We start from the raw sequence: 23,727 nt of genomic DNA, 5'->3' as shown, positions 1-23,727 counted from the left end.
AAAAACCTGAGTCCTAGGAGGCTGGGGGCGGGGTGTGCGACTCCCTTCAAAACCCTCATCTGTGTCCTGACCAATTACTAGGCGCTTCGGGTGTCGCGGTGAGGGGCCACTGTCTCCCCTCCTTCTCCGAAGCTGGAGTGGGGCGAAGAGGGCGGCTCTGGGCCATCTGCGCGGTGGTGGACACTGAAGCCCAGGAAGGCGACGGGCCTTTGGTCCAGAGCCTGCAGAGGACTCTGGAATCCCGAGGCTCAGCCTCCAGCCGCCCGGCAGCCGGGGAGCGGGCTGCGGGCGTGGTTCTCGAAAACCCCCTCTTTTCCACAGCTCCGCCACAACTCCGGCCTCCATCCCTCCTGGAGAGCAGCTCTTCTTCTCCGGCCTCAATTTCCCCACCCGCGTCCGTGCGTGTGTGTGCGTGTGTGTGTCTTGGGGAGGGGAGGCTCGGCAGCGGGATTCCCCACGGGAAAGCAGCCCAGTCCCTCCCCCGAGCTGTTCGAGACCCTGAACCGAAACAGGAGGCAGGACGCCCCCGGCCGGGAAGCGGCCCCAGCCCGGATTTCCCTCCCGGGTGGGGCCGCAATGACTCACCCCCCTCCCCCTTCACCCCGGTTTCCTTGTTTGCATTTCTCCTCCTGGCCACGTGGCGGCCGGTGCCGCCACTCACGACCCGTACCCCGACACCGCGGCCGCCGCGGCCCTGGCACATAAGCCGGGGCCGCTCCTGCCCCCTGGGGTTTCTCGGGTCTCAAGCTGGCCCCCGCCCTACTACCCCCGAGTCCCGACTCCACCCCCGGCCCATGCCCGCCCCCTTCCCTACACCCTCCCCCACCGTCAGGCCCGGCGCCTCCTCTCCGCCCTCTCAGGCGGTCCCAGGGAGGGGAAGGGGGCGGGGAGCGCAGGGGGGTGTGACAGCTCCCGCCCGGACCAGTGCCAGCTGCAGCCTCGCTTCAGTGCCCGGTGCCAGCTGGCTCATTTGTCTGGGACGGAGGTGGAGGTTTGGGACTCCTTGCTGCAGGGGGGGCTCCCCCCCCACGCCCCCTGCCCTCTACGCACCTAAAAGGAGCTTCTCCACCCCGCCCGTTGCCCTGGCGGCGGGTCCAGCTAGGAATTACCCTGGTCACTTCTCCTGGGGCTTCCAGCCCACACCCTTCTAGGAGCAATCGGGGTCTCGCTGAGGGTCTCCCCCCGCCCCAGCCTTTCGCTAGAGCCCGCAGGGCTGTGCGAGCTTGAGCAGGAACATGAAGGTGGGTAAGGTGGGGGGTCAGGGTGGGGAGGAACAGAAGAGGAAGCTGACAGGGTGCGTGGGGTGTTTGGGCAGGAGAGAGAGGGCTGGCCAGGGGTGAAGGAAAAGGGGAGAAGGGTTTGAGCTAGAGCTGTGTTTCTGGGGGATCCAGTGAGTCCGTAGCCTCATGCTGGGAGGTGGCGGAGATCCCTTCAGGGCTATGGGCTGCGGGGTGGGGCAGAAGTCCAAAGGAGACAGGGAAGAAAGGCCTGATCTCCGGCCGCCAGCTGGAGACCCCGAAGCGCGCCAGACCGGCAGGCCCCAGTGAAGGTCTTCCTGTCCCTCCCCCGGCTCCTGGCAGGGTTGCAGCACCTCCGCCTGACCAGTCCAGAGGACTCAAAGGAAGTGGTTCTGCCTGGGGCAATTGCGCCCTGGTCCAGCTGCCCTGGTCCCAGCCCCAGCCCCATGGCTCTCTGCCTTCCTCCCTGCGTCACAGGTGGGCTGGCCAGGTGAGAGCCGCTGGCAGGTGGGCCTGGCTGTGGACGACACCCCCTCCCTAGGAGCGGCACAGGTGGGAGGCCTCCCGGACGTGGTGCCGGAGGGGACCCTGTTCAACATGGTGCTGAAGAGGGTGCACCGGCCCCGAAGCTGTTCTTACCAGCTGCTGCTGGAGCACCAGCGTCCCAGCCGCATCCAGGGGCTCCGCTGGGTGAGTGCCTATCAGCTGCCGAGCTAGGGCCAGGCAGTGGGACCGGAGGGCCTGGACTTCGAGAAAGAGTACGCCACTGGGGGTGGAGGGGCCGCTGCTGGGCTGCACAGTGCAGAGAGCAGCTGGGCTGCTGTGCTTGTGGGTGGTGTACACAGCCGCCCCATGCGTGTCTGTGTGCGAGTGGTACTCACCCCTGCCCCTGCTGGCGTGGGGGAAGGGGATTTGTCATCGACCTGTCACTTCTGTGCATCCCGAGTTAGGCAGCTCGTGTGTTCTCCAGGTGGTGGTAGGAGGCGCGTGGGAGATGCGGGCAGGTCAAGGTGGAGGGTTAGGTAAGCTTCGTTGCTCTTCTGGCTCTCTCACCGCGGCAACATTCTCCTTTGGCGAGCCGCCGAACTGCGCCAATTCTGCTGGATCTTGGGGTGAAGTGGTCATGTGAACATTGCCTGGCATCTGTCTCTGGGGGTCTCAAGGGAGGCTTTGGTGAAGTTTGGAGACGGGAGCCGGAGTCTGCCTTTGCCAAAGAGCCTCCTGGAGCTGTGAGAATGAAGGAGAGGGCAGGAGTGGGCAGAGCTGTGGGGCGCAGGGTGGGCGTCGGGATTCAGATCAGCAGAGAAGCTCTCTCCAGCTCTCTCCGACCACCCAGAGTCCCCAGAGTTCCTTCCCCTGAGATTTCGCGTGTGTCTATTGTGTGGACCACAGGACAGCTTTGGTGGGGGGGTGTGGGGACAGCTCTGGAGGGTAACCTGGGCGAAGGGGTAGGGGGAAAGCAGGAGCAGGTGACAGAATCGGGAGAGCTTGTCACCTATGTCTTTTATCAGCAAGTCCCTTTGAGTAGGATGACTACCACCTTCTACCTCTTTTCCTCCTTATCAAAATATGAGGCTGAGTGAGACAAAATGAGCTCTGCCAAGGTGATGGGACCTCCTCCCCCAAATCGGAATTGAGAGGATAATCTAGGTGCCAGTCCCTAGCTCTCCCCCAACCCCTCCCTCCCTCCCTGCGTCTTCCTGATCAGTTGTCTCTTGGGCCTGGGTCCGGGTCAAGCTGGGGCTCCAGAGGGGAGCGGCCCCTTCTGGGCTAAGCCGCCTCCCCACCCCTCCAGGTCTCTGGCGGTAGCTAAGGCTTGGAGCCTGAGGGCTAGAACCCTCCCTCCTTCCTTCTCAGGCTATAATTACTTGTTCATTTCCTGTCCCCTTCCCAGCTAGTAGAGGCAAGATGGGGAGTGGGGGAAAGGGCAGGTGCCGGGGACAGTGAGGTCACTGGAGGATCCCTGGGGACTCAAAGACTCAGGAGGGGGAATGGGAGGGCAGGGGAAGTGGAAGAGGTCACAAGCTGTCTCCTGACTCTCCCAGCCCCCAGAATTGAAGAACTGGGGTGTGTGGGGAGGCCAGAAGAGTGGTGTGAGGGTTGCTGGAGTAGAAATGGGATGAAAGTCACTGAAACACAGCCCCCACCCCTCACTGCCCGGTGTGTGTGGGGTAGGTGGGAATGAGTGATTAAAGGGAACTTAGATTTTTAGGGCTAGGGGCAAGGGCTACACCCTCTCCTGATGACTGCCTCTGGGCAATGGGGGGGGGGGGGATGGTGGTCTCAGCCCACTGCCGCTGTGTTTAAGAAGCCACACCTCTCACCTATGGATGATGCATTTGGCCTAGGAGGGGCTCATCTGAGGGAACCAGGGGCTGCGCACCGAGGGTAAAGGGTGGATGTTTTAAAGGAGTGGAGGCTAGGAGGACAGTGCTGGCCGTCATTCAGGCTGTGACAGCCTCTTAGAAAACCAGGGGGGGAACCCATCAACCTCCTGAGGCCTGAAGAGAGCACTCTGTGTTGTGACAAAATCAGGACAAGAGAAAATGAAAGCAAGTTACAGCAGGACGGCCTGAGGTTAGATAGAGAACAGACTTACCAACCTAGCAAAAGTGGAATGGGATGGAAGGACATCTTCTTTGGAACCCTGGAGAGGGAGAGGAGATCTTGTCCGATGTCTGGGAGCCAGAGAAGGATCAATTTATCTAGAGGCAGGGGCAAGGTCAGGATACATCTGGTGGGTCTCACAAGCTCAGAGAAGCCTGGGATGCTTCCCTTTGAGTGGTTGTTTTGGGGGAGGTGGCTCCGTTCTCTAACTCCGAAAACATGCTTTCATCCAACCTGTCCAAACAATGGTAGTAGCTAATAGTTGTTTAATACTTAGATCCTGGGCACCATTTTTTTTTTAAAGATTTTATTTATTTGTTTGAGAGAGAGAGGAAGCACAGGCTAGGGGGAGAGGTAGAGGGAGAAGCCATCTCCCTGCTGAGCAGGAGCCCGATGTGGGGCTTGATTCTAGGATCCTTGGGATCATGACCTGAGCCGAAGACAGATGCTTCACCGACTGAGCCACCCAAGTGTCCGGGTCCCAGGCATTATTATAAGAGCTTTCCCTTATCATATCAAATAATCTGACAATAGCCCTGCGAGACAGATACTAATGTCATCATCTCATTTTATAGACGAGAAAACAGAGGCACGGGGTGGCTAAGTGACAAATCCAGGAGGCTCGGACTCGTCTCTGCTAAGAGACAAAGTGAGGCTTCTGTCCCGGGTGGTCTGGCTATGATGGCCGAGTTCATGGCGTGCTTTCTTCGGCTACAGATGATAACACTGACCCCCGAAGCATCACCCCTCCCCTTACATCCTCTCCCTGTCCCAACACACATAGCCCTGGCCTGAGACCTTAGCCATGGCCTAAGGGAACTGGTCTGACAGGTCTCCAGGAGCTCTCTGGCTCAGTGCCGGCCTCTCCAGTGTGGCTCTGACACCAAGTGACAGGGAGGGAGGGTGGAGCTGGCTTGTGCTGGTGCCCAGAAGCTCCTCTTCTACCCTAAGTCCCTCCTGTCTGGGCAGAAGGGTATGCCGTGGGCAAGGGCCTTCACCCCTACCCAGATCAGCCACTTCTTTCCAACTGAGAACCCCTATGGTGACACTCAGGGTTATCATATCAGGGACAGGGTCGGCCAAGGTACACAATATGTTTTGCATTGTGTCCGGGTAATAGGCACCCATCGTAAAATAATGGTTTAATCAAGTTACTTAACATTTACTAAGCAGTTACCACAAGCCAAGCATCACTTCGAGTGTTTTATGTTATTAACTCATTTGACCCTCATAATTCCCTTATAAGATGGGTATTACTATCACAAACTCGACTTACAGATGAGGAACCCGAAGCTCACAGAGTTTAATAAGCAGCCAAGGTCACACAACTGGCTGGTACTGGGGAACCGAGATTCGACCTGGGCATCTAAATTGGGAGCCCCTAGACTTAATCGTATTTCCTGAATAGTACCGCCGCTACCCCACCCCATCCAGAGCACAGGCACAGGGTAGGGACCCAGAGGGACTATGATAACAAACCCGGGCAACTTCGTTTAACACAAGGATTTCTAAACTTACTTGCCCATGGAACATTCCTGAGGGCCGAATTTACCCGTCCCCCAGGCTGTGGAGGTGCCTGGGAGATGGTGGTGTAGAGGTGGTGTGGAGGGACTGAGGACCTGTGCTTTGGAACCAGACAGGCATAGCGTGAATCCCGGAGCCCCTCTTCACCAACTCTCAAGTCAGGTTGTGTCACCTCTGAGCCTCCTCCTCCCCAGCTGCGAGGCAGGAGACACACCTCCTTCCAGGCTCAGCGTGGGCTGTTCAGTAAGCTCTTGAATTTCTGAGCAGCTATGAAACTCTGGGTCCATCACCTCGTCTCTCTGGGCTCTTGTTGTCCTTGGCAGACTGAGAGGGAGGTCTTCAGGAACCTTCCTCAGCTCTGATGGGCCAGAGCCCCCTTCCCCTGACCCTGGTGCTTATTCCCTGGGGCTGGGCCGGAAATGGCTTCAACAAGGCCTGGGGATCTGGGATCTGGGGTGTGCCCTGCCCTCCAGGGTCAGAATAATACCAGGAAGGGAGCACAGGCTGGAGCCTGGGTCGAGGGCACAGAGGAGAGCTGGGGCAGGGACAGGGCCACCTGGGCATTTTGACTTGAACAACAACAAGTCATTAGCACTCGGCACTGTTTGTTCCGACACAGGGGGGTGGCTTGGTAGCATTCCTGCCCTTCCTCCTTCCCCGACTCCTCCTTCTCCTCCTCCTCCTCATTTCCTGTTGCTAAGTCTCCAAGGCTCTGTGTCTGGCACCAGGCTGGGCCCCATGACCCGGGCAGGGATACCCTAGGGACACCTAGCGACTTCCGCCCAGCCCCAGGCCAGGCGCCTGTGCATGCCAGACCTCGGGCCTCTGCATGGCACACAGTGGGAAGATGCCAAGACCAGGCCGGGGGGTTCTGGCCCTGGGCCTGCTTGCTCCCCAGCTCCCTAGCCAGGTCCTTTTCAGGGTCCTGAGGGCATCTGGGAAGGCAGGAGACAGAGCTGGTGAGAAGGGGGAAGAGGGGAAGGGGAAGGAGCCAGGCAGGTGCGGTGGGTGGGGTGAAACCAAAAATGTAAGCACTTTGGAGCTTATGCACGGCTGTCTGGCTAAGTAGTCAGATACTTGAGTGACAGAGTTACACCGGCTCTTCACCCCGACTTCCTAAGTCAGAGAGGACAGACCATCCCTGCTCCGCCTACTTTCCATCTGGTCCTCTTCTGTGTAGGATCAGAGGAAATCATGAAGCAAGACGTGCTTTGTAAACTGTAAAGTACTCTGCCTTTGGGAGGGCCCATAGAGGGTCAGGAATCCTGTCCAGGAATGTCTTCAAATTTCAGTTTTCCCTTTGACAGAGAAAGAAGGGCTGTAACGGGCTGTTGTAGCCCACATCCTGGGACCTATGGGCCCTGGGTTCCTGGATGGCTCAGGTGATACCAAGGGCATGGAAGCCTTGTTAACCAGTGTTTCTACATAAATCCCGTCTTCCAGAGCCGGTGGGGCGCCGCCAAGGCTTCCTCCCTCTTGCAGGGTTATGGGCTAGCAGCCGCATCTCAGAGAGCACAGGGCCTTTCCAGCAAGCAGCCCGCCCTCTGCTTCACAGATGAGTAATAATAGCCAACATGTACGTACAGCCCTGTGCGAAGCTGGGCTTCAAACATTCAACCCACACTAACTCACAGAACCCTGCCCAGAGCTTCTGTATTGCTATTATGAGTGTTTCATAGGTTTTATAGACAAGGAAACCGAGGCAGGGAGAAGTTAAGCCATGTATTTAGGGTCACACTGCTAGTACATGGAGGAGCAGGGATTTGGACCCAGGAGTCCCCAGGTCTCGCGGCTGGGGACGAACCCTGACTCGGGATTAGGCTTGTGTGACCCCAGGCTAGGAGCAAAGATGCTCACTTCCTGATCTGTCATGGGCCTTTCTTCCCTCCCATCCTCACGCTCTCTCTCAGCAATGTCCCCTACACGGGTGTGGTTCACCTGGGAGCCTGGGCACACCTGGGCCCTGCTTAAGCAGAACAGGGATCACATCTCTTGGGGTGCAATGCTCGTGTCGAGAAGGAAGACAAGGGTCTGGTTGTAGGGTGGGGAGAGGTGGATGCCTGGTGGACGGTGGTGGCTGAGTAGCTAAGGTACATGTGTTTGGAGCTGGGGACGGTGCAAGGGGTGCGAGAGAAATGGGGAGGGCTGAGGTCCATGAGCTGGCATTGACGTGCAGACCTTCCCCCCTGCCCTTAGACGCCACTCACCGACAGTGAGGAGTCCCTGGATTTCAGCGTGAGCCTGGAGCAGGTACCAGCCGCAGGGGGTGGAGCCGGGAGGGGACAGCAAGCCAGGGCTTCAGGGCCTGAGCCAGCTGTGGCCCTCCCCGTCCTAGGCATCCACGGAGCGGGTGCTCAGGGCTGGGAAGCAGCTGCATCGACATCTCCTCGCCACCTGCCCGACCCTTATCCGAGACCGGAAGTACCACCTTCGGCTCTATCGGTGAGTGGAGGCCTGGGCTGCCTCCTTGCCGCACCCCCCACCCCCCGCCCTCCGTGTCTCTCCCTGTTGCTCTGTTTCAGGCCTCTGGGGCTCACCCTGCTGCCAGCCTAGTTCCCTCCTGCCTTTTCATTCTTCCTCTTCCTGTCCTCTTACCTCTCATAGGCAATGCTGCTCCGGCCGGGAGCTGGTGGATGGCATTTTGGCCCTGGGCCTTGGGGTCCAATCCCGGAGCCAAGCTGTGGGAATCTGCCAGGTGCTGCTGGATGAAGGTGCCCTTTACCATGGTGAGCCTGAACCTAGGGTGGGGGCCCCCGGGCCGGGCAGTCCTGGGGGGCAGGCATCTGGGGGCAGAGCCTCAGCGGGCCTTACTGTACGGGCCTCGTACCCACGCGGCCTCAGTTTGTTGCCTCCCTCACACCTGGGCCTCTGCCCTGCAGTGAAACACGACTGGACCTTCCAGGACCGAGATACCCAATTCTACCGTTTCCCCGGGCCGGAGCCAGAGACCACAGGTGTCCGGGAGCTGGAGGAGGAGCTGGTGGAGGCCGTGGCCCTGCTGTCCCAGCGGGGGCCTGACGCCCTGCTCACTGTGGCACTCCGCAAGCCGTGAGTCGGGTGCCCTGCCGCCTGCACCCCCTGGCCTCGCATGGCTCTAAGACTCTCTAGTCTCTCCATTTCATCTCTGAGAGGCTCCCTTTCCTCTTACTGTGTGACCTGGAGCCCCCCCTTCTCCACCTCTGAACCTGTTTCTTCCTTTGGAGCTGGGGTGGGAGGCATGGGGTCTATAAGGAGCAGGTGCGCTCAGGGGTGGTGGTGGCTGGGCGGGGGTGGGCAGGCAGGTCCTGGTTCAGGTTCCATTTCTGCCGGCGACTTTCTGGGTAGCCTTGGACGGCTCCATGCCGGCTTCCTCTTCTGTCAAAGGAGGAGCAGCGCGCCCACATCACAGGGTTGTCCCGAGGGCAGGTGGGATTGACACGTGCGAAGCACTTGCCCCTTGTACAGCACGTGGTGCACATGCAGTAGTGGCCAGCCTGGTCCGGTCACCACCACCGCTGCGGCCAGCTGGCCCCGGGCCCGAGCGTGGTGGGCGGAGCGGCTCCCATACCCTGAGGCCCGCAGTCCATTGTTTGCTTCTCTACCATCCTGTGCCTGCAGCCCGGGTCAGCGCACAGATGAGGAGCTGGACCTCATCTTTGAGGAGCTCCTGCACATCAAGGCTGTGGCCCACCTCTCAAACTCGGTCAGTCTGCCTGCCTCCACCCTTCCCCCAGGACCTCCTCTCCCTGCAAACACCTGTGGCCCCTACAGCTGGGCCAGCAGGTGCTTCCCTCCCCTTCGTCCACTGGCTTGGAAATGTCCATCAAATTTCTGGCTCCCAACATCCTTGTCCAAAAATCCCTCTGCCCCTCCTGGCTTGTTTCCTTCCCTTGCGTTGTCTCCTGCTGAATCCCGGGCACCTGAGCTAGCCCCATCTCTGCCCCCAGGCGCTTGTGTCCTTGAACCTAACCTTCCTGCTAACCTGGCTCTTCTTACCCCGGACTCGCCCCACTGACCCTCCTCTCCCTGCCTCACAGGTAAAGCGGGAATTAGCAGCAGTTCTTCTCTTTGAACCACACAGCAAAGCGGGGACTGTGTGTAAGTCAGAAGGGGTGCAGGACACTGGGCACCAGGGGTCTGGACGTGGCAGAGGCCATAGAGAAGAGGAGGGTGACTCCAGGTGTGTCTAATGGGTTCTTCTCTCAGTGTTCAGCCAGGGAGACAAGGGCACCTCGTGGTACATTATCTGGAAAGGATCGGTCAATGTGGTGACCCATGGCAAGGTGAGTTCTCCCTCTCTCTCCATCCTCCTTGGTGGTATCCACTTCCCTGGCCCTAGCCCTCGAGGTAAGACCTTGAATGGACCCAAGATTGCCAATCTCCCAGGTCTCCTCCTGCCCAGGGGTTCTCCCACCATGGATCTGCTCTGACAAGGGTTGGGGGGGTGGTGCTGGCTGCAGGGGCTGGTGACCACACTGCACGAGGGAGATGACTTTGGACAGCTGGCACTGGTCAATGACGCACCCCGGGCAGCCACCATCATCCTGAGAGAAGACAACTGTCATTTTCTCCGCGTGGACAAGCAGGACTTCAACCGTATCATCAAGGTGCCGTTACTGGGGGTGTCAGGGCAGGGGACATGGCAAGGACCCTCCTCTGGAGAAGTGGTAGGGGGTAAGGGGCAGGGACCAGAGAAGGCCTATAAGGAGCATGGAGAGGTAGGAGCTGGAGAAGCTTAGAGGTGATGGCTGGTGCATGGGAGAGGTCCATAGCACGCTGAGGAGGCTCAGTGAAACCGGAGAACCCCAGCTCAGTGTGGGAGACCGTGGGGGTGGGTGGCTACAGAGGGGTGGCAGGGCACAGAGGGGTGGGAGACTAGGGCATGAGGGGAGGCAGCGTAATGGAGAGTGGGAGCCACAGAAGGAGGTGGGGGAGGGAAGTGTGGAAGAGGTGGCTCAGGCTGCATGATGGGCAGGACTGGGAGTAGGGAAGAGCCAAGGCCATGGGCATTGAATGGGGTGGGAGAAGGGCTGAATGTTAGCGGGAAGGTTAGGTTCAAGGACACAAGCGCCTGGGGGCAGAGATGGGGCTAGCTCAGCTGCCTGGGATTCAGCAGGAGACAACGCAAGGGAAGGAAACAAGCCAGGAGGGGCAGAGGGATTTTTGGACAAGGATGTTGGGAGCCAGAAATTTGATGGACATTTCCAAGCCCATCCCTTGTGGGGCCCAGGGAGGTGGAGGGAGATGTCCTGGAACAGGGGAAAGGACCTGCCGTGTGTACTGAGCACTGGGTGTGGCTTGTTCTCCAGGATGTGGAGGCGAAGACCATGAGGCTAGAAGAACATGGCAAAGTGGTGTTGGTCCTGGAGAGAGCCTCTCAGGGAGCTGGTCCTTCTCGCCCTCCAACCCCAGGCAGGAACCGGTAACACACCTGCCACACTCCTTCTGCACACCTTCTCTCTTGCCCACCTTCTCTCCTTCCATTTTCCAGGCTTTACTCCCTTCCCCCATGTCTTACCCCTGCTCGCTGGCCTCCCCCGGGGTAGGAGGGGCGGGGCATCCGGGGATCAGATGCACCCCCAGAGCCAGCTTTCCCTTAAACCCCAAGGTGGGGCCGAGCTGGTGGATAGGGAAGGGTGATATGATTCTTGATGTCTGTCCAGATGTGGGAAGTGCTATGGATTGGCTGTTTCTGCTAGGTATACTGTGATGTCTGGCACCCCAGAGAAGATCCTAGAACTACTGTTGGAGGCCATGCGACCTGATTCCAGCACTCATGACCCAACAGGTAGGGGCAAGAGATGCCCCATCTACTGTGTGACTCATCGGATGGTCAGCGTAGTCTGGGAGAGGGCCAGGCACCCTGAGTGTGATGTTAGTGGGTGCTGAGTTGGCCCATTTGGCCGGTTGGCAGGAAGTCCTTGTTCCTGTGCTCTTGGCTTGGGTGGGGAGTACCGTCACAGGGGCTGGGCCTTGCTGGGACACTGCCCGCTGTGGGACTAGGAGAAGGGAACCCCCGTTCTGTCTATATCTGTGCTCGGCAGACTTGATCTCTGAGGTTCCTCCTGTTCCCCTGTTCCTGCCCTACAGAGACCTTCCTCAGTGACTTCCTCCTGACCTACAGCGTCTTCATGCCCAGTGCTCAGCTCTGTGCTGCCCTTCTTCACCAATATCCTTCCAGCTCCAGGGGGGATAAGGAGGTTGTGCAGAACAGGGAGAAGGGGTCTCTCCCCGCAGGGCTGAGCTGAGCTCTCCGAAGGACCAGGCTGGTGCCGAGGCCGGCTTGTCCGCGGGCCCCGGGCGTCCTTGCCGGTCCTTTGCCTGAGCTGTGGTGGGTGGCCTGGCCGGCCGTTGTGGTTCCCTTGACTGGCACCCACCTTCCACGCGGAGCCCTCAGGGGGCAGCGAGCAGGAGAACAGCACCTACATCTGTAACAAGAGGCAGCAGATCCTGCGACTGGTCAGCCAGTGGATGGCCCTCTATGGCCCCATGCTCCATGCGGACCCGGTGGCCACCAGCTTTCTCCAGGTACCTGGGGGTGAGGCAGGGCCAGACTGGGCAGCCAGGGGGAGGTGAGACTACCTCTGAACCAATGCATCTTGGCTCTTCCCAGAAACTCTCAGACCTGGTGAGCAGAGACACGCGGCTTTGCCTCCTGCTGCGGGAGCAGTGGCCGGAGAGGCGGCGACACCACAGGTGATGGATGCTCAGGCTCTAAGTTAACTTCCCACATGTGTGGCGGGTGGTGCATGGGGGATGGAGAACCCCACGCTGATGCTGGACACTGACACAAACACGCTGCTTGCCATCCAGGCTGCACTGCCTGTGGCTCTGCTGTTCTAGGCATGGTCCCCCTCTCAGGGCTTCAGGCTCTCGTCCCTAACACCGGGACAGCGCCCATCTACTGAGGATGGCGTGTTCCCATGCCTTAGCTCAGCAGCACCTGCAGGTGCCGTGAGCCCTGGGAGAGCCGGCTGGGACTGCTCGTTTGACTCCTTATTACAGTCAGCCCTTCTTACCAGTCGCTTGCTGTTCACCCTTACACCGTGCCTGCGCCTTCTCCCTTGCCCCTTCTCCTGAGGGCACCTGCCATTCCCACTTCCTCGCACGTACTTACCCCAGAGCATCCTCAGTGCCCGGTCCTGCCGGCCCCATCCGCTGCATTTCCTAAAGCTTCTCTTGGCCTTCCCAGACATTCCCGTAGGACCAGGTGAGGTCCTGGTCCCAGACTGACCCCTGGGGCATGGCGCTTCCTGGAACTCTCTTTCCTTCTGATGCTGGCCTGCGAAAATCCCAGCAGGCGGGGGCTGAGTTTTGAGCCCCGGCTTTGCCCCCTCTGGCTGGAACTTAGCAAGTCTGCAAAGCTCTGAGCCTCTGCTGAGGGCAGAGGGAATCCAGGGCCAGGCCCCCTTCCCCCACTCCTTGCCCCTACCCTCCTGTCTCCCCCACAGGGGTCCATTGCTGTTGCTCTGTCCCTCGCCTCATCTCAGTGCCCTTCTCGCTTGCTCCGCAGGTTGGAAAATGGCTGTGGGAATGCATCTCCTCAGATGAAGGTGTCTGCATGGACCAGCTCCTCTCACCTCTGTCTGGCCCCAGCTTCTTCCCTCTGCCCCACCCCAGGGGCTCAGCCTGCAAAGGATCCCCACGCACAGGCACACCCCTGGGGCTGGGATAGGTGTTCACAGAGCAGGAACTCCCCACTAGGCCTGGGGAGACACAGAGGTCTAGGGTCACCCCTCCACCCCTACCTCACCCCAAGGGGTTTCTGTTGCATTCGGGAGGTAGTCCGCGTTCATAGAACCAGTTAGCAGTTCTGGGGATGGCGGGATGGTGCCTGAAGGCAGCCTCTGAAGCGTGAGGGTTCCTGGGAGTCAGAGGTGGCCAGTGCCATCCCCGGCAGGGGACCATAGGGAGCAAAGGGGGATGAGGACGTGTGGCTGGAGCCGAGATTTCTTGGGGAATAGTAGGAGAACGGGCTGGAAAGGTAGGATGGGGCTGGTTATAGGGAGTGTTGCCCTGGGAAAATAAACACCAGGCTCTCTGTGCCCGGTGGCCTGTGTGCCCCTTGCCCCCAGACTCTCACAGGCTCCTTCTCTTCTATAGGCAAAGTTTGTTTCTACCTCAGGGCCTGGAAATTTCTATCTCTGGCTCTTGGCCCACCTAGATCCTTATCTTTATGATCTCAGCGAAAGTGTTGGGTTCTCAGAGAGGCTCCCCCATCTCCTTATCTAGAGCACCGCACCCTCTCCCCTGCCAAGGTGTCTTCTGTGATTCCCCTCAAAGCCTTAGCACCATGTGGGGTACTTCTTTATCATCTGTTAGTGCCTGTCCAAGCTGGAGTGCTGGCTTCGAGAGTGAGGGGCCCAGACCTCTGCTTCCCCAGGGCTCCCAGGCACTCTGGTTCATGGCGGGTGCTCAGGAACTAGTGTGGAATTGCCCTCACAGGCCCTCTGCTAGGTGCTGTTGCTGCAGAAGTGGGGGCGAGACACCCCCGGCCATGTGGGGCTCACATCACAGACAGGCGAGGGACAGAGCGGCTGGACAGTGTCGTGATGCCTAACGGCAAAGGCAGGAGTCTCTGAAGATGGAGAAGAGGCAGCTGACTCGGGGTCAGAATCGGGGAGTGTGACCACAGGAGCTGAGAGCTACAGGGCAGGAGGGTCAAGGCAGAAGGGGCCCACAGTCCGGTTCGATCGGGAGGGAAATCCACCTGTTCGGGACCCTGCAGGAGGGAGTGTGAGAGGGAGCCACCAGAGGAGGCCGTGCTGAGGGGTTTGGTCCTTGTCCTCTGAACAGTGTCATGCCTTGGAGGTGTGGGAACCATGGGTTGACAAGGTCAAGTGTGTGTTTTGAGTAGGTCAGCTAAAGAGCTGGTGATTTATCCAGCAGACAGTGATGGCCTTGAAGCTACATTAGGGAGCTTGATCTGGCTCTGGTCAGGTAGACGGGTGGGGGGTGTTGGGGGATGTGGGGGGAGGGGTAGGAGGCACCCAAGGGCTGATGGAGGAGAATAGTCCGGCCACTGAAGAGGGAGGCAACTGAGCAGGTGGATCTGAGGGTTGGCCTGGGCTGGGAGGAGGGGCTCAGAGGAACTCCCAGAACAAGATGATAAGCTTTAGGGAAACCAGAGTGGGGGGGGGGTGGTCAGGGGCTGGAGAAAGGTTGGGAGGCAGGATGAGAGCGTCTGGGGGGATGGAGCACAGATATGGAAGGATCCAGGAGGTGTTTGAAAGAGAGGGTGATGCTAGAGGCTGCGACCTCCCCATGCAGGTGGTGTGAGACTGTGTGGAACTCTGGGGAGAGCTTTGAGACATGAAACATAGAGAAGACCCGTGGGTCAGGGTCTGAGCTCGGAGGATTGGCCCCATTCAGAGCTGGGAGGGGAAGAGTCAGTACAGGAGTGAGAGGAACAGTCGGGTGGGTGGAGGCACTGTGTGGTGGAGGCCTCCACTCCTTGCCCTGTGCTGGGGCCGCATGAAGAAGGGCTGTGGGGCCTGATGGGGCGGTAGCGTGTGGGGAGGAGCAGGTTAGGATTCTGGCTGTGCTACTAAGCAGCTGTGTGGCCTTGGGCCCGTTACTAATCTCTCTGAGCCTCATTTCTATCACATATAAAATGGGAATAATATGAATATTTTTGTTAAAGGGCTATTGTGACTATTTAGATACTTAGAATAATCCTGTCCTTAGCCTGGCACGCAGCAAACAGCCAGCTAGCAAACAGTAGCCAGAGGAGCAAGAGGAAGAGAAAACCAGAGCCAAGGGCTGAGGTGTGCTCATATTAGGACCACTCAGGGCCCATTTGGCAAAAGGAGTGACACGCAGGCACAGGAGCACTGACTTGTCTCTCCTCGGGGAGTCTTGGTGCCTCATGCTTACCCAGCTCAGGTCCACGCAGCAAGCAGAGCCTGCCGGTGGTGTGTGCCCTGTGCAGGTCTCACGCTCCCGGGGACAGAAGCCTCTGCTCTACCTGTTCTCCCCTGTGCCCCCTGTGCCCCAGGGCTTACTTTCTCTCCCTCTCAGACCAGGAACATGCCCGTTTGGCTCCCCGGCCAGGACCAGCCCCTCCCCAGCAGGAACTGTGCCATTCGAGCTGGGGACAAAGGTTGGTGGTCCCTGCCAGCCTGCACCCTGCTGCCGTCATCCTTGACCTTAGTATGCCTGGCTGAGGAGGGTACACTGTACTCCTCAGGATCTCTGTTCCAGGCTGCTAGACAGGGTGTGCCTCCCCAAGTCAGGACAACCCTCCCCCCCGACCCGGCAGCATATCCACCCAGGCTTCCCCTCACCACCCATCCTGCCTCTTTGGGACCCTCCCACTGCTGCATCTGCTGCACGCTCACTTCTGGCTGGGGGGACCAAGAAGCCTCTTCCTCCAGCTCAGCCCGGTCTTCCTCTCCAGTCCCCTATGACATTTGCCGACCGGACCACTCCGTGCTGACCCTGAAGCTGCCTGTGACGGCCTCCGTGAGAGAGGTGATGGCAGCATTGGCCCAGGAGGATGGCTGGACCAAGGGGCAGGTGCTGGTGAAGGTCAACTCTGCAGGTGGTGAGTTGTGTCTCTGGGTGGGATGGCCCTGAGGGAGGGGCCCCTCCATCCGTGCATGCCCAGATTCCCGCCCCTGAATTAAGATCATCATTTTGATCGCCTTCATCAATGTTAGTGATGGTTAGCATTTAAGGGCGGTTTATTGTGTCTCCAAAGTGCTTTGTGTGTCATGCTTAAGAGCATGAGCTTGGGGCCGGCTGTCTGCAGGTGAGTCCAGCCCTTTAGCTCCCTGTCTGTGTGTCCTGGGGCAGGATTCTTCTTGATCTTTCTGTCTCTTTTCAGCATCTGTAAAATGGGGCTGATAGGAGTGCCAACTTCACAGAGGAACTGTGAGCACTGAATGAGCCTATCTATTTTAGGGTTTAGAACGGTGGCTGGCCCAGCACTTCGTACATTAATTTTATTATTATCGTCCTCATATATTCATTGAATTCTAATAACCACTTTATGAGATACATACTTTCATCCTATTTTCTTTCAAGGAAACTGAAGCTCAAGGGGATGAGGCAATTTCCCCAAGTCAATGAGAGTGTCTGGCTTTTGAATTTAGGTAGTCTTCATTCATTTTGTCAGTTGGCGCACATACTTGAGAGGCAGCTACGGGCAGCAATGTGTTAGGAGTTGGAGGCAGTGTGGCAGGTGAGACAGAGAAGCTTGGTGGTTAAGAGCATCCACAGAACCCCTGGGCCTGGGTTGGGACCCCAGGACCCACTACCGACGAACTGTGTGATCCTGATCTGAACAGAGTGCTTAACCTCTCTGAGCCTCTGATTCCTCACCTGTCCCATGAGCTCTAAAACTGTACCCATCACACGGGACGGCTGTGGCCATTAAACGAGGTCACATTAAGAAAACACTTAGCCCGGGGCTGGCACAAAGTTAGTGCTTGGAACATGGAAGCATGAGAATTACTTAGACATCCCTTCAGGGACCTTGGGCCATCAGAAACCTCTCTTCAGTCTCTGTGAAGGACACAGCCCGGGCCTGACAGCTGGAGCCTAGAGTAGACAAGAATTAGGGGCATCCAGGGAATAATGGCAAGGAGCAGAGGCCAGAAAAGCAAACCCTTCTCCCCCTTCAGGAAGTGGGGCTTCGGGATCAAGTCCCGAGCACCTGTGTTCTGCTCTGGGAAGCACCTCCCCCTGGTGGCGACTCAGAGAGTTGCAGCTGCCCCGGAACCAGAGACCCTACTATGTGACAGGGACTGTTCAGAGCACTGACCTTCCTTCAGATCGTTTAGATCCCCTCCCATGTCAGTAAATGCTATTTTTAATACAAACCCACTGTTATCTGTGTATTTGTTCAGAAGTCATATACATATACTCCCATACTAACACTATATAATTCTGAAGCTACCCATAAAGTAAAATTGCAAAACAGATGAGAAAAATAAATATAAGGAGAAGAGTTGATATTTTTTGGACACATGATGGTCTTACTTTGGAGGCTACCGGCCTAGAGAGTGGGGATTCCCACATGACTAAGAACACGGGCTCGTTTAGTAGTTGCTGACGAAAATCAACACAAAGTAAGGCCCGTGTGAGGCACTTTCCACTTTTCAAAGGCCACTACCTGCCTCATCTAGTTATTGCCACTGCTTACATAAATTAACTTGTTGGACCTGTGAGTTGTCAGGGTTGGTCTTGCTGTCTCCATGTGACAACAGAGGAAACTGTCGGAGACTTCAGTGTTGCCTGAATATTGCCTGTGTCACTGACAATCCTTTCTTGTCTTCCTTGGTGTGCTGACCTGTCCACAACCTGGGCAGTGTGGATGTTGTGGGCAAGAGCACCTGCCCAGGACTCTAGCCCGGCCACTGGGAGAAGGGTCCTCCCAGCCTCCCGACTGGGGCCCTGTCCCTGCCTTTGGTGGCTCCCTGGCCTCCCTTTTTGTCCACCACTTCCCCAACCCCCAGCCCAGCCTCTGCTTTCTTTGCAGATGCCATTGGCCTGCAGCCAGAGGCCCGTGGTGTGGCCACATCCCTGGGGCTCAATGAGCGGCTCTTTGTTGTCAACCCACAGGAAGTGCACGAGCTGGTAGGAACAGGCAGGGGGCCAGGGAGGAGCTGGGTTTTGGGAGTGGCAGAGATGGGTGCAGGGGAGGGTCACAAAGAGCGGAGACGAGGCCCTGGCTCTGACTGCTGCTGGGTCTTAAGGATGAAATGGAAGGAGTGGGCCTCAGCTGATAGAAGGTTCCAGAAGCTTGGGAAGGGAGAGAGCTGGTTGAGAGCTCTCAAGGAGAAAGAAGACCTCCTCCCACTGGAGATTCCCTAGGAGATAAGAGCCATAAAAGGAGGGGGGGTCTCAGCATTGGGGAGCTGGCAGGAGGATAGACGTCTCCTTGGGCAGCCTTATCCTTCAGAGGCCTACTCCTGGTAGCACCCATCCCCTCCCCGACATCCCTTTGACCATAGGCACCGAGTCTCTGCCTCAAACTCTCTCCTTCTACCCCGCATCTGTCCCCTGGATTCCCCTCCTGAGCTCTCTTGCACCCACAGACCCCACACCCCGAGCAGCTGGGGCCTACTATGGGCTCTGCGGAAGGGCTGGACCTGGTGAGTGCCAAGGACCTGGCGGGCCAGCTGACAGACCATGACTGGAGCCTCTTCAACAGTATCCACCAGGTGCGGGGAGCAGAGCTGAGGGGAGGCGTGCAGCCGGCTGGCAGGGGCACCCCACCTTGTGTGGGCTCATCTCTCCTGCTCTCTCCTCCCCAGGTAGAGCTGATCCACTATGTGCTGGGCCCCCAGCACCTGCGGGACGTCACCACGGCCAACCTGGAGCGTTTCATGCGCCGCTTCAATGAGCTCCAGTATTGGGTGGCCACGGAGCTGTGTCTCTGCCCTGTGCCAGGCCTGCGGGCCCAGCTGCTCAGGAAGTTCATCAAGCTGGCTGCCCAGTGAGTGTCTGTGGGCTGGAAGGGGGTGTGTGTGTGTGGCTGAGTCCTGAGGCGTCTCTGTCCCCAGTTGCCTAATCTGCCATCCCCTTGCTTCCCTGGGTCTCCTAGAGTCTTTGCCTCCCTACCCCGTTTGGCCCCAGGCCCCACAGAGGCAGAGGCCGGGCCTGATCCTGGGCCCTAGGCCTGCTGTTGTCTGGGTAGGAACTCTGTGGGCGTGGCTGTTTCCCCTGAGATTCTCTGGATCTTCTACCCATAGCCTCAAGGAGCAAAAGAATCTCAATTCCTTCTTTGCCGTCATGTTTGGCCTCAGCAACTCGGCCATCAGCCGCCTGGCCCACACCTGGGAGGTAGGTGTGATCTGGAGGGCCCCGTGCCCATCCTTGGAGTGTGGGTTGGGGCTAGGAGCAGTGAGAGCTCCATCTGCCTCTCCTCTACAGCGGCTGCCCCACAAAGTCCGGAAGCTGTACTCGGCCCTCGAGAGGTTGCTGGTGAGTGCTGGGCCTTGGCTCCTCTTTCCAGAAACCCTGATTCTGGGCTTCCCAGCAGTCCCTCTACCTTTCCCTGGCCAATTCCAGAGTTCCCAGCCCTGGGCCAGAGTCGGGTTCCTTCTGGGCTGTGTGTTTGGGGAGCTAGCTGCGGCATGAAGTGTTAGCAGAAAGAGGGGGGCACAGAGCATATTGTATCCCGTGTGGCAGGGGTGGGAGAACCTTGGCTGTGGCCGTGAGGTCCTGTGTGAGGACCAGGATAGGACACATTTGGTGTCTGGCCTTGGGCTCCGAAGCACCAGGGGAACATCTGGGGAACAGGGGTCTCCTGCTGACCTGCCCCAGGCCAAGGAAGCAGGTCCTGGCACCAGACCCATGGTGGGCCAGAGTCTGTCAGTGGCTCCTCAGGAGATGCTAGAGGACGCCAGAGACAAGGGAAGAGCTGAGGAGCTGGCTGCCCTTCCCACCCCCCTGCCAGGAATTGTTGACGGTTAAGAGGTCTTGGGAGTGTTCAAGAGAGCTTGCACAAAGGGTTTTTATCAGCCTGGCTATGAGCTCTCGAGAAAAAAATGTACCTTGCGGTCTCAAGAGATTCAGAGGAATTTACCCACTAGAGAGGGACAGACAGAGACAAAACAAGAGGAGGGACAGAGAGAGAGAGAGAGAGAGAGAGGGTTTTCCATGAAACCCCTGGGCCCCGGAAGCATGTTTGGGGGGCCAAGACCCTGAAGCCTCACACACAGATGACCGGCGGTGCTTCAGGTTCCCTCCTGCCTGCTGCGGAGCCCGCCTCGGGGAGACCTGGGGCCCAGAGGAAGCTGAGCTCCGAGCTGGTGGTGTTTGCTTGTGTCATGGTGCGTGGGGGTCAGGTCCCTCCCTCACAGAGGCTTCTCCCCTCTCAGGACCCTTCGTGGAACCACCGAGTCTATCGCGTGGCCCTCACCAAGCTCTCCCCTCCCCTCATCCCCTTCATGCCTCTTCTTCTCAAAGGTAATTGGACCAGTGCTTACCTTCTCACCTCCACCCATCCGTTCCCGCGTCTGTCTGCGTCTGTCTGTATGTCCACCTGACCCTTGGGGTGCTCGCCTCGGGGGACACAGATGAATCAGGAGTTCTCAGGCTAGAAGCAGTGTTGAGACAAGTGCTGGTGACATCAGATGGCCTCTGATACGAGGCCTGAGAGAGACAAGGAAATTGCTCCGAGGGGTCAGAGGAAGAGAGCAGTGTGGGGCTGGGACAGGCCCGAGGCTCCCATGATTGGCCTGTCACCTTTCCTGGGCTGTAGGAGGGGGGAAGACTTTGGGCATCTTGAAGCAAAACCCATCTCTCTGCAGACATGACCTTCATCCATGAAGGAAACCACACACTGGTAGAGAATCTCATCAACTTTGAAAAGATGGTGAGTTCAAGGAGAGTGGGCATCTGCCCCTAGAGTGGGTTTGAGATATGGCTGTGTCCTTGGAAGGGAGTGGGGGGGGGGTGGGAGCTGACCTAAAGCCGTTATTAATAATACAAAGATGAATACTTCTTTTAACCTATTCACTCCCTTGCGTGCTGGGGAAGACAGCCTTAATGACCTCACCCAGCAAACAGAGCCCGAAGCCCTCCCTGATCTCTGTTCTTTCTCCCACTGCCTGGTCACCTGACAGTTAGGGTTAGGGTCAGGGCAGAGCAGATACAGGCCCATCTAGTCCCTAGGAACACCCCCACTCAAAGGGGTCTTGGTTTGCAGCTGCCCCGCAGGCCTTGCCAGGGTCCTGCCCCTCAGGCCTGGTCTTGTGTCCTTTGCCTACAGAGAATGATGGCCAGAGCCGTGCGGATGTTGCAACACTGCCGAAGCCACAGCAATGGTGAGGGGCTGGTTCCCTGCCCCCACCCCTCTGGAATCCACATTCCTACCCCCACCCCCACCCCCACCTCTGCCCCTCCAGGCTCTGGTTGGGCCCTGTCTCCCTGACTCCTGCTTCTCGCCCCGCCTAGTGCCACTGTCGCCACTCAGAAGCCGCGTATCCCACCTCCACGAGGACAGCCAGGTGGCGAGGATGTCCACGTGTAAGTGGGGCAAGGCTGGGCGCTGCCAGGGCAGCCTCGGCTGGCGTTTCTCGGCTGGCGTGTAGGATGCTGTGAACTCTTCACCCCACCGCTCCGAGGAAGCTGGAACCTTCTCCCAACTTAATGCCACGCAAACAGGCTTGAGCCCTGAAGTCACCTGTAGAAGGCTGGGGCAGAGTGATAGAGCGGGGCCCCAGACCAGGGGTCCGCTTACCCCAGACCCGATTTTTTTTTAATTGGCCTTCAGTCGTGTGAAGTGGGATTAATCAGAGTCCACGGTTTATCCAGCGCTGTCATTGTTGGCCCTTTATTTTACGTATGTATCTATTGGGATCATACAACGAACACTGCTGGACCCATGCCAAGCGTGAGCACACTGACGAGAGCTCCCTCTCCCTGCGTACTCCTCCGTCCTCGGGGGCCGCCATAATACAGTGACACAGCTAAATTTATATGGACAGACACACATACACCTAGAGCTTTTAAAATGCTTCATATATTTATGATGACCACAGAATTCTTCAGTTGCCATTGCTTTTGAATTCAGTGAAAGGGGTGTTATGCAGTACGAAACCATGGGGACCTGTGTTTCAGAGTCTGAGCCCTTCCCCACACCACCTCTGCTCCAGACTGGAGGGCAGACTGGCCACTCGCTGGGCTGTGGGAACTGGCAGGGTGGGGGGCGGAGGTCGGCAAGGCTCATCTGCTCCTTTTTGCCTGGGTGGTGGGGGGGTGGGGTGGGCAGGCATGGGCCCTACAAAGCTGCGGCTGTCCTCCCCTGACCACTCTCCCTCCCACCTCTCCGGCAGGCTCCGAGCAGTCCCTGAGCACCCGCACTCCGGCCAGCCCCTGGGCTTATGTCCAGCAGCTGAAGGTCATCGACAACCAGCGGGAACTGTCCCGCCTCTCCCGGGAGCTGGAGCCGTGAGGCAGCTGGGGCTGGAGCAGGCACTTCCCGTCAGGAAAGCCAGGGCCCGCCCGGGGCCAGGAGGCCCGCAGGCCGGCGGCAGCTGGGCAGGGCTCTCCCGAGTGGACTCACGGCCCTGGAGTGGGCGGCATGGAGGCGGCTGTCCCCTGTGATGACAGACGGCCAAGGAGGACCTCGGAGTGGAATGAGCCGGGGCCCAAGGCTAAGGAATGGGGGGCAGAGAGGCCCTGGAGTGGGCAGGAGAGCGGAGCAGGCGCTGGAACTCGGTTCAATAGAAAGCTCTCCACACCACGTTTTTCCCAGATTCTGTGCGTCTGTGGCTTTGTCCTCAGGCCATCTCCAGGCGCTTTGTTTTCATGGTGGACAGAGGGAGCAGGTCCCATCTGTGTGGCGGGTGTGCAGGCGGGGGCAGGGCTGGTGTGGCCGGGGGAGGGGTGAGGGAGGAGGGCCTCTGCTGGTCTTCCCAGCGCTCAGGAACAGGAGATAAACAGTCGGGTGTGGCAGGGCCTGTTTGTAAGGGAGGGGTGGCCCCTGAGGAGCCTTACCGTTAACAGAAATGACCGTTAACAGAAATGACCGGGGATGCTGTGTTCCCAGGCCAGCCCTGTGGGGTGTGTCGGTGAAGGCCGAAACCCTCCCAACCCCAAGAGCTGGGGAGGAGGTGTTGTCTCTGGAGTGGACCCAGGGAGGCTGACAAGCGTTCCCACTGCTGTAGGGGTCTCTGGGAACCAGGCGGAGCGCCAAGACCGATGATGCCGGCCCCTGGCCTCAGCAGCTGCTGGGGCCTGGAGCCCCCGTCAGTGGCCAGCAGGGGTGACCCTCGGTTCTCCACTGTGGCCTGAGAGCTCCATTACAGACCAGCCGCCACTGGCTCCTTCCACCCTCCCCTCCTGGCTGCACTTGCTGTCCCTCTGCCTGCAGCACGCCTCAGCCGGGTGGGTGGTCCTCTCCACAAACCCAAGTCCTCTAAGAAATGGCCACTTTGTGGCCGGTGAGAGAAAGAGCACTGAGGCGGAGGCCTCTGAGGGGAGCCATCCCTTTCTGAGGCCTAGCAGTCTCCCAGGAAGTCCAGTTTCTTGAGAATGTCCCAGCCAGCTCTGCCCACATTCAGTCCTCCCTCCCCTGCCCCTTCAGCACTCCTGTCCCACCCAGGGAGCAGCTCTGACAAGTCCCAGACAGAGCTTCCCTCCTCTCTCAGCTTCCTATGGCCCTGAACCTGGTAGGGGGAGGTGCACTGTCTGGTCTAGAGAGAGGGAGACCTCTTGGTCTTGGGGAATGACCTCAGAGTAGGCATTGAGCGGCAGGGCCTGAGGGCTTCTGGAGGAAGTGGGCCCCTTCCTGGAGGCTGAGGAGGCAGCTGGTGTGACCCCGTACTGCCTCAAGTCCACCTCCTCTAACCCCTGCTTTGCCAGACCTCTTATCCCAGTGGTCAGGGACACACATGCAAACTGTTTCCAGAGGGAATTCGAG

At 58.5% G+C, this 23,727-nt stretch overlaps 1 protein-coding gene across 3 annotated transcripts; it reads left to right on the top strand.

The window, feature by feature from the left end:
* The first annotated feature begins 929 nt into the window (after positions 1–929).
* Positions 930–22,561, top strand: RAPGEF3 (Rap guanine nucleotide exchange factor 3). Of its 3 annotated transcripts, none has more exons than XM_082739039.1 (28): positions 930–1,241; positions 1,716–1,928; positions 7,566–7,619; positions 7,705–7,811; positions 7,974–8,095; positions 8,249–8,417; positions 8,967–9,051; positions 9,386–9,446; positions 9,555–9,631; positions 9,809–9,955; positions 10,658–10,770; positions 11,048–11,136; positions 11,439–11,517; positions 11,726–11,876; positions 11,962–12,044; positions 12,862–12,901; positions 15,369–15,450; positions 15,748–15,894; positions 17,833–17,930; positions 18,392–18,517; positions 18,611–18,792; positions 19,049–19,139; positions 19,230–19,280; positions 20,180–20,267; positions 20,612–20,676; positions 21,073–21,127; positions 21,258–21,329; positions 22,139–22,561. In XM_082739039.1, exons 1-28 carry the CDS (start codon positions 1,236–1,238, stop codon positions 22,255–22,257), a joined length of 2,772 nt encoding a protein of 923 aa, XP_082595165.1. In that variant the 5' UTR covers positions 930–1,235; the 3' UTR covers positions 22,258–22,561. The 3 variants fall into 3 exon arrangements, with proteins under 3 accessions (XP_082595165.1, XP_082595166.1, XP_082595167.1); XM_082739040.1 differs by having other exon boundaries at positions 1,581–1,928; XM_082739041.1 differs by lacking the exon at positions 930–1,241 and having other exon boundaries at positions 8,272–8,417.
* The last annotated feature ends 1,166 nt before the right edge of the window (positions 22,562–23,727 follow it).

This window comes from Mustela nivalis, assembly GCF_964662115.1.
Source record: "Mustela nivalis genome assembly, chromosome: 7".
Taxonomy (NCBI): Eukaryota; Metazoa; Chordata; class Mammalia; order Carnivora; family Mustelidae; genus Mustela; species Mustela nivalis.
This window is presented reverse-complemented; position numbering and strand designations above follow the sequence as displayed.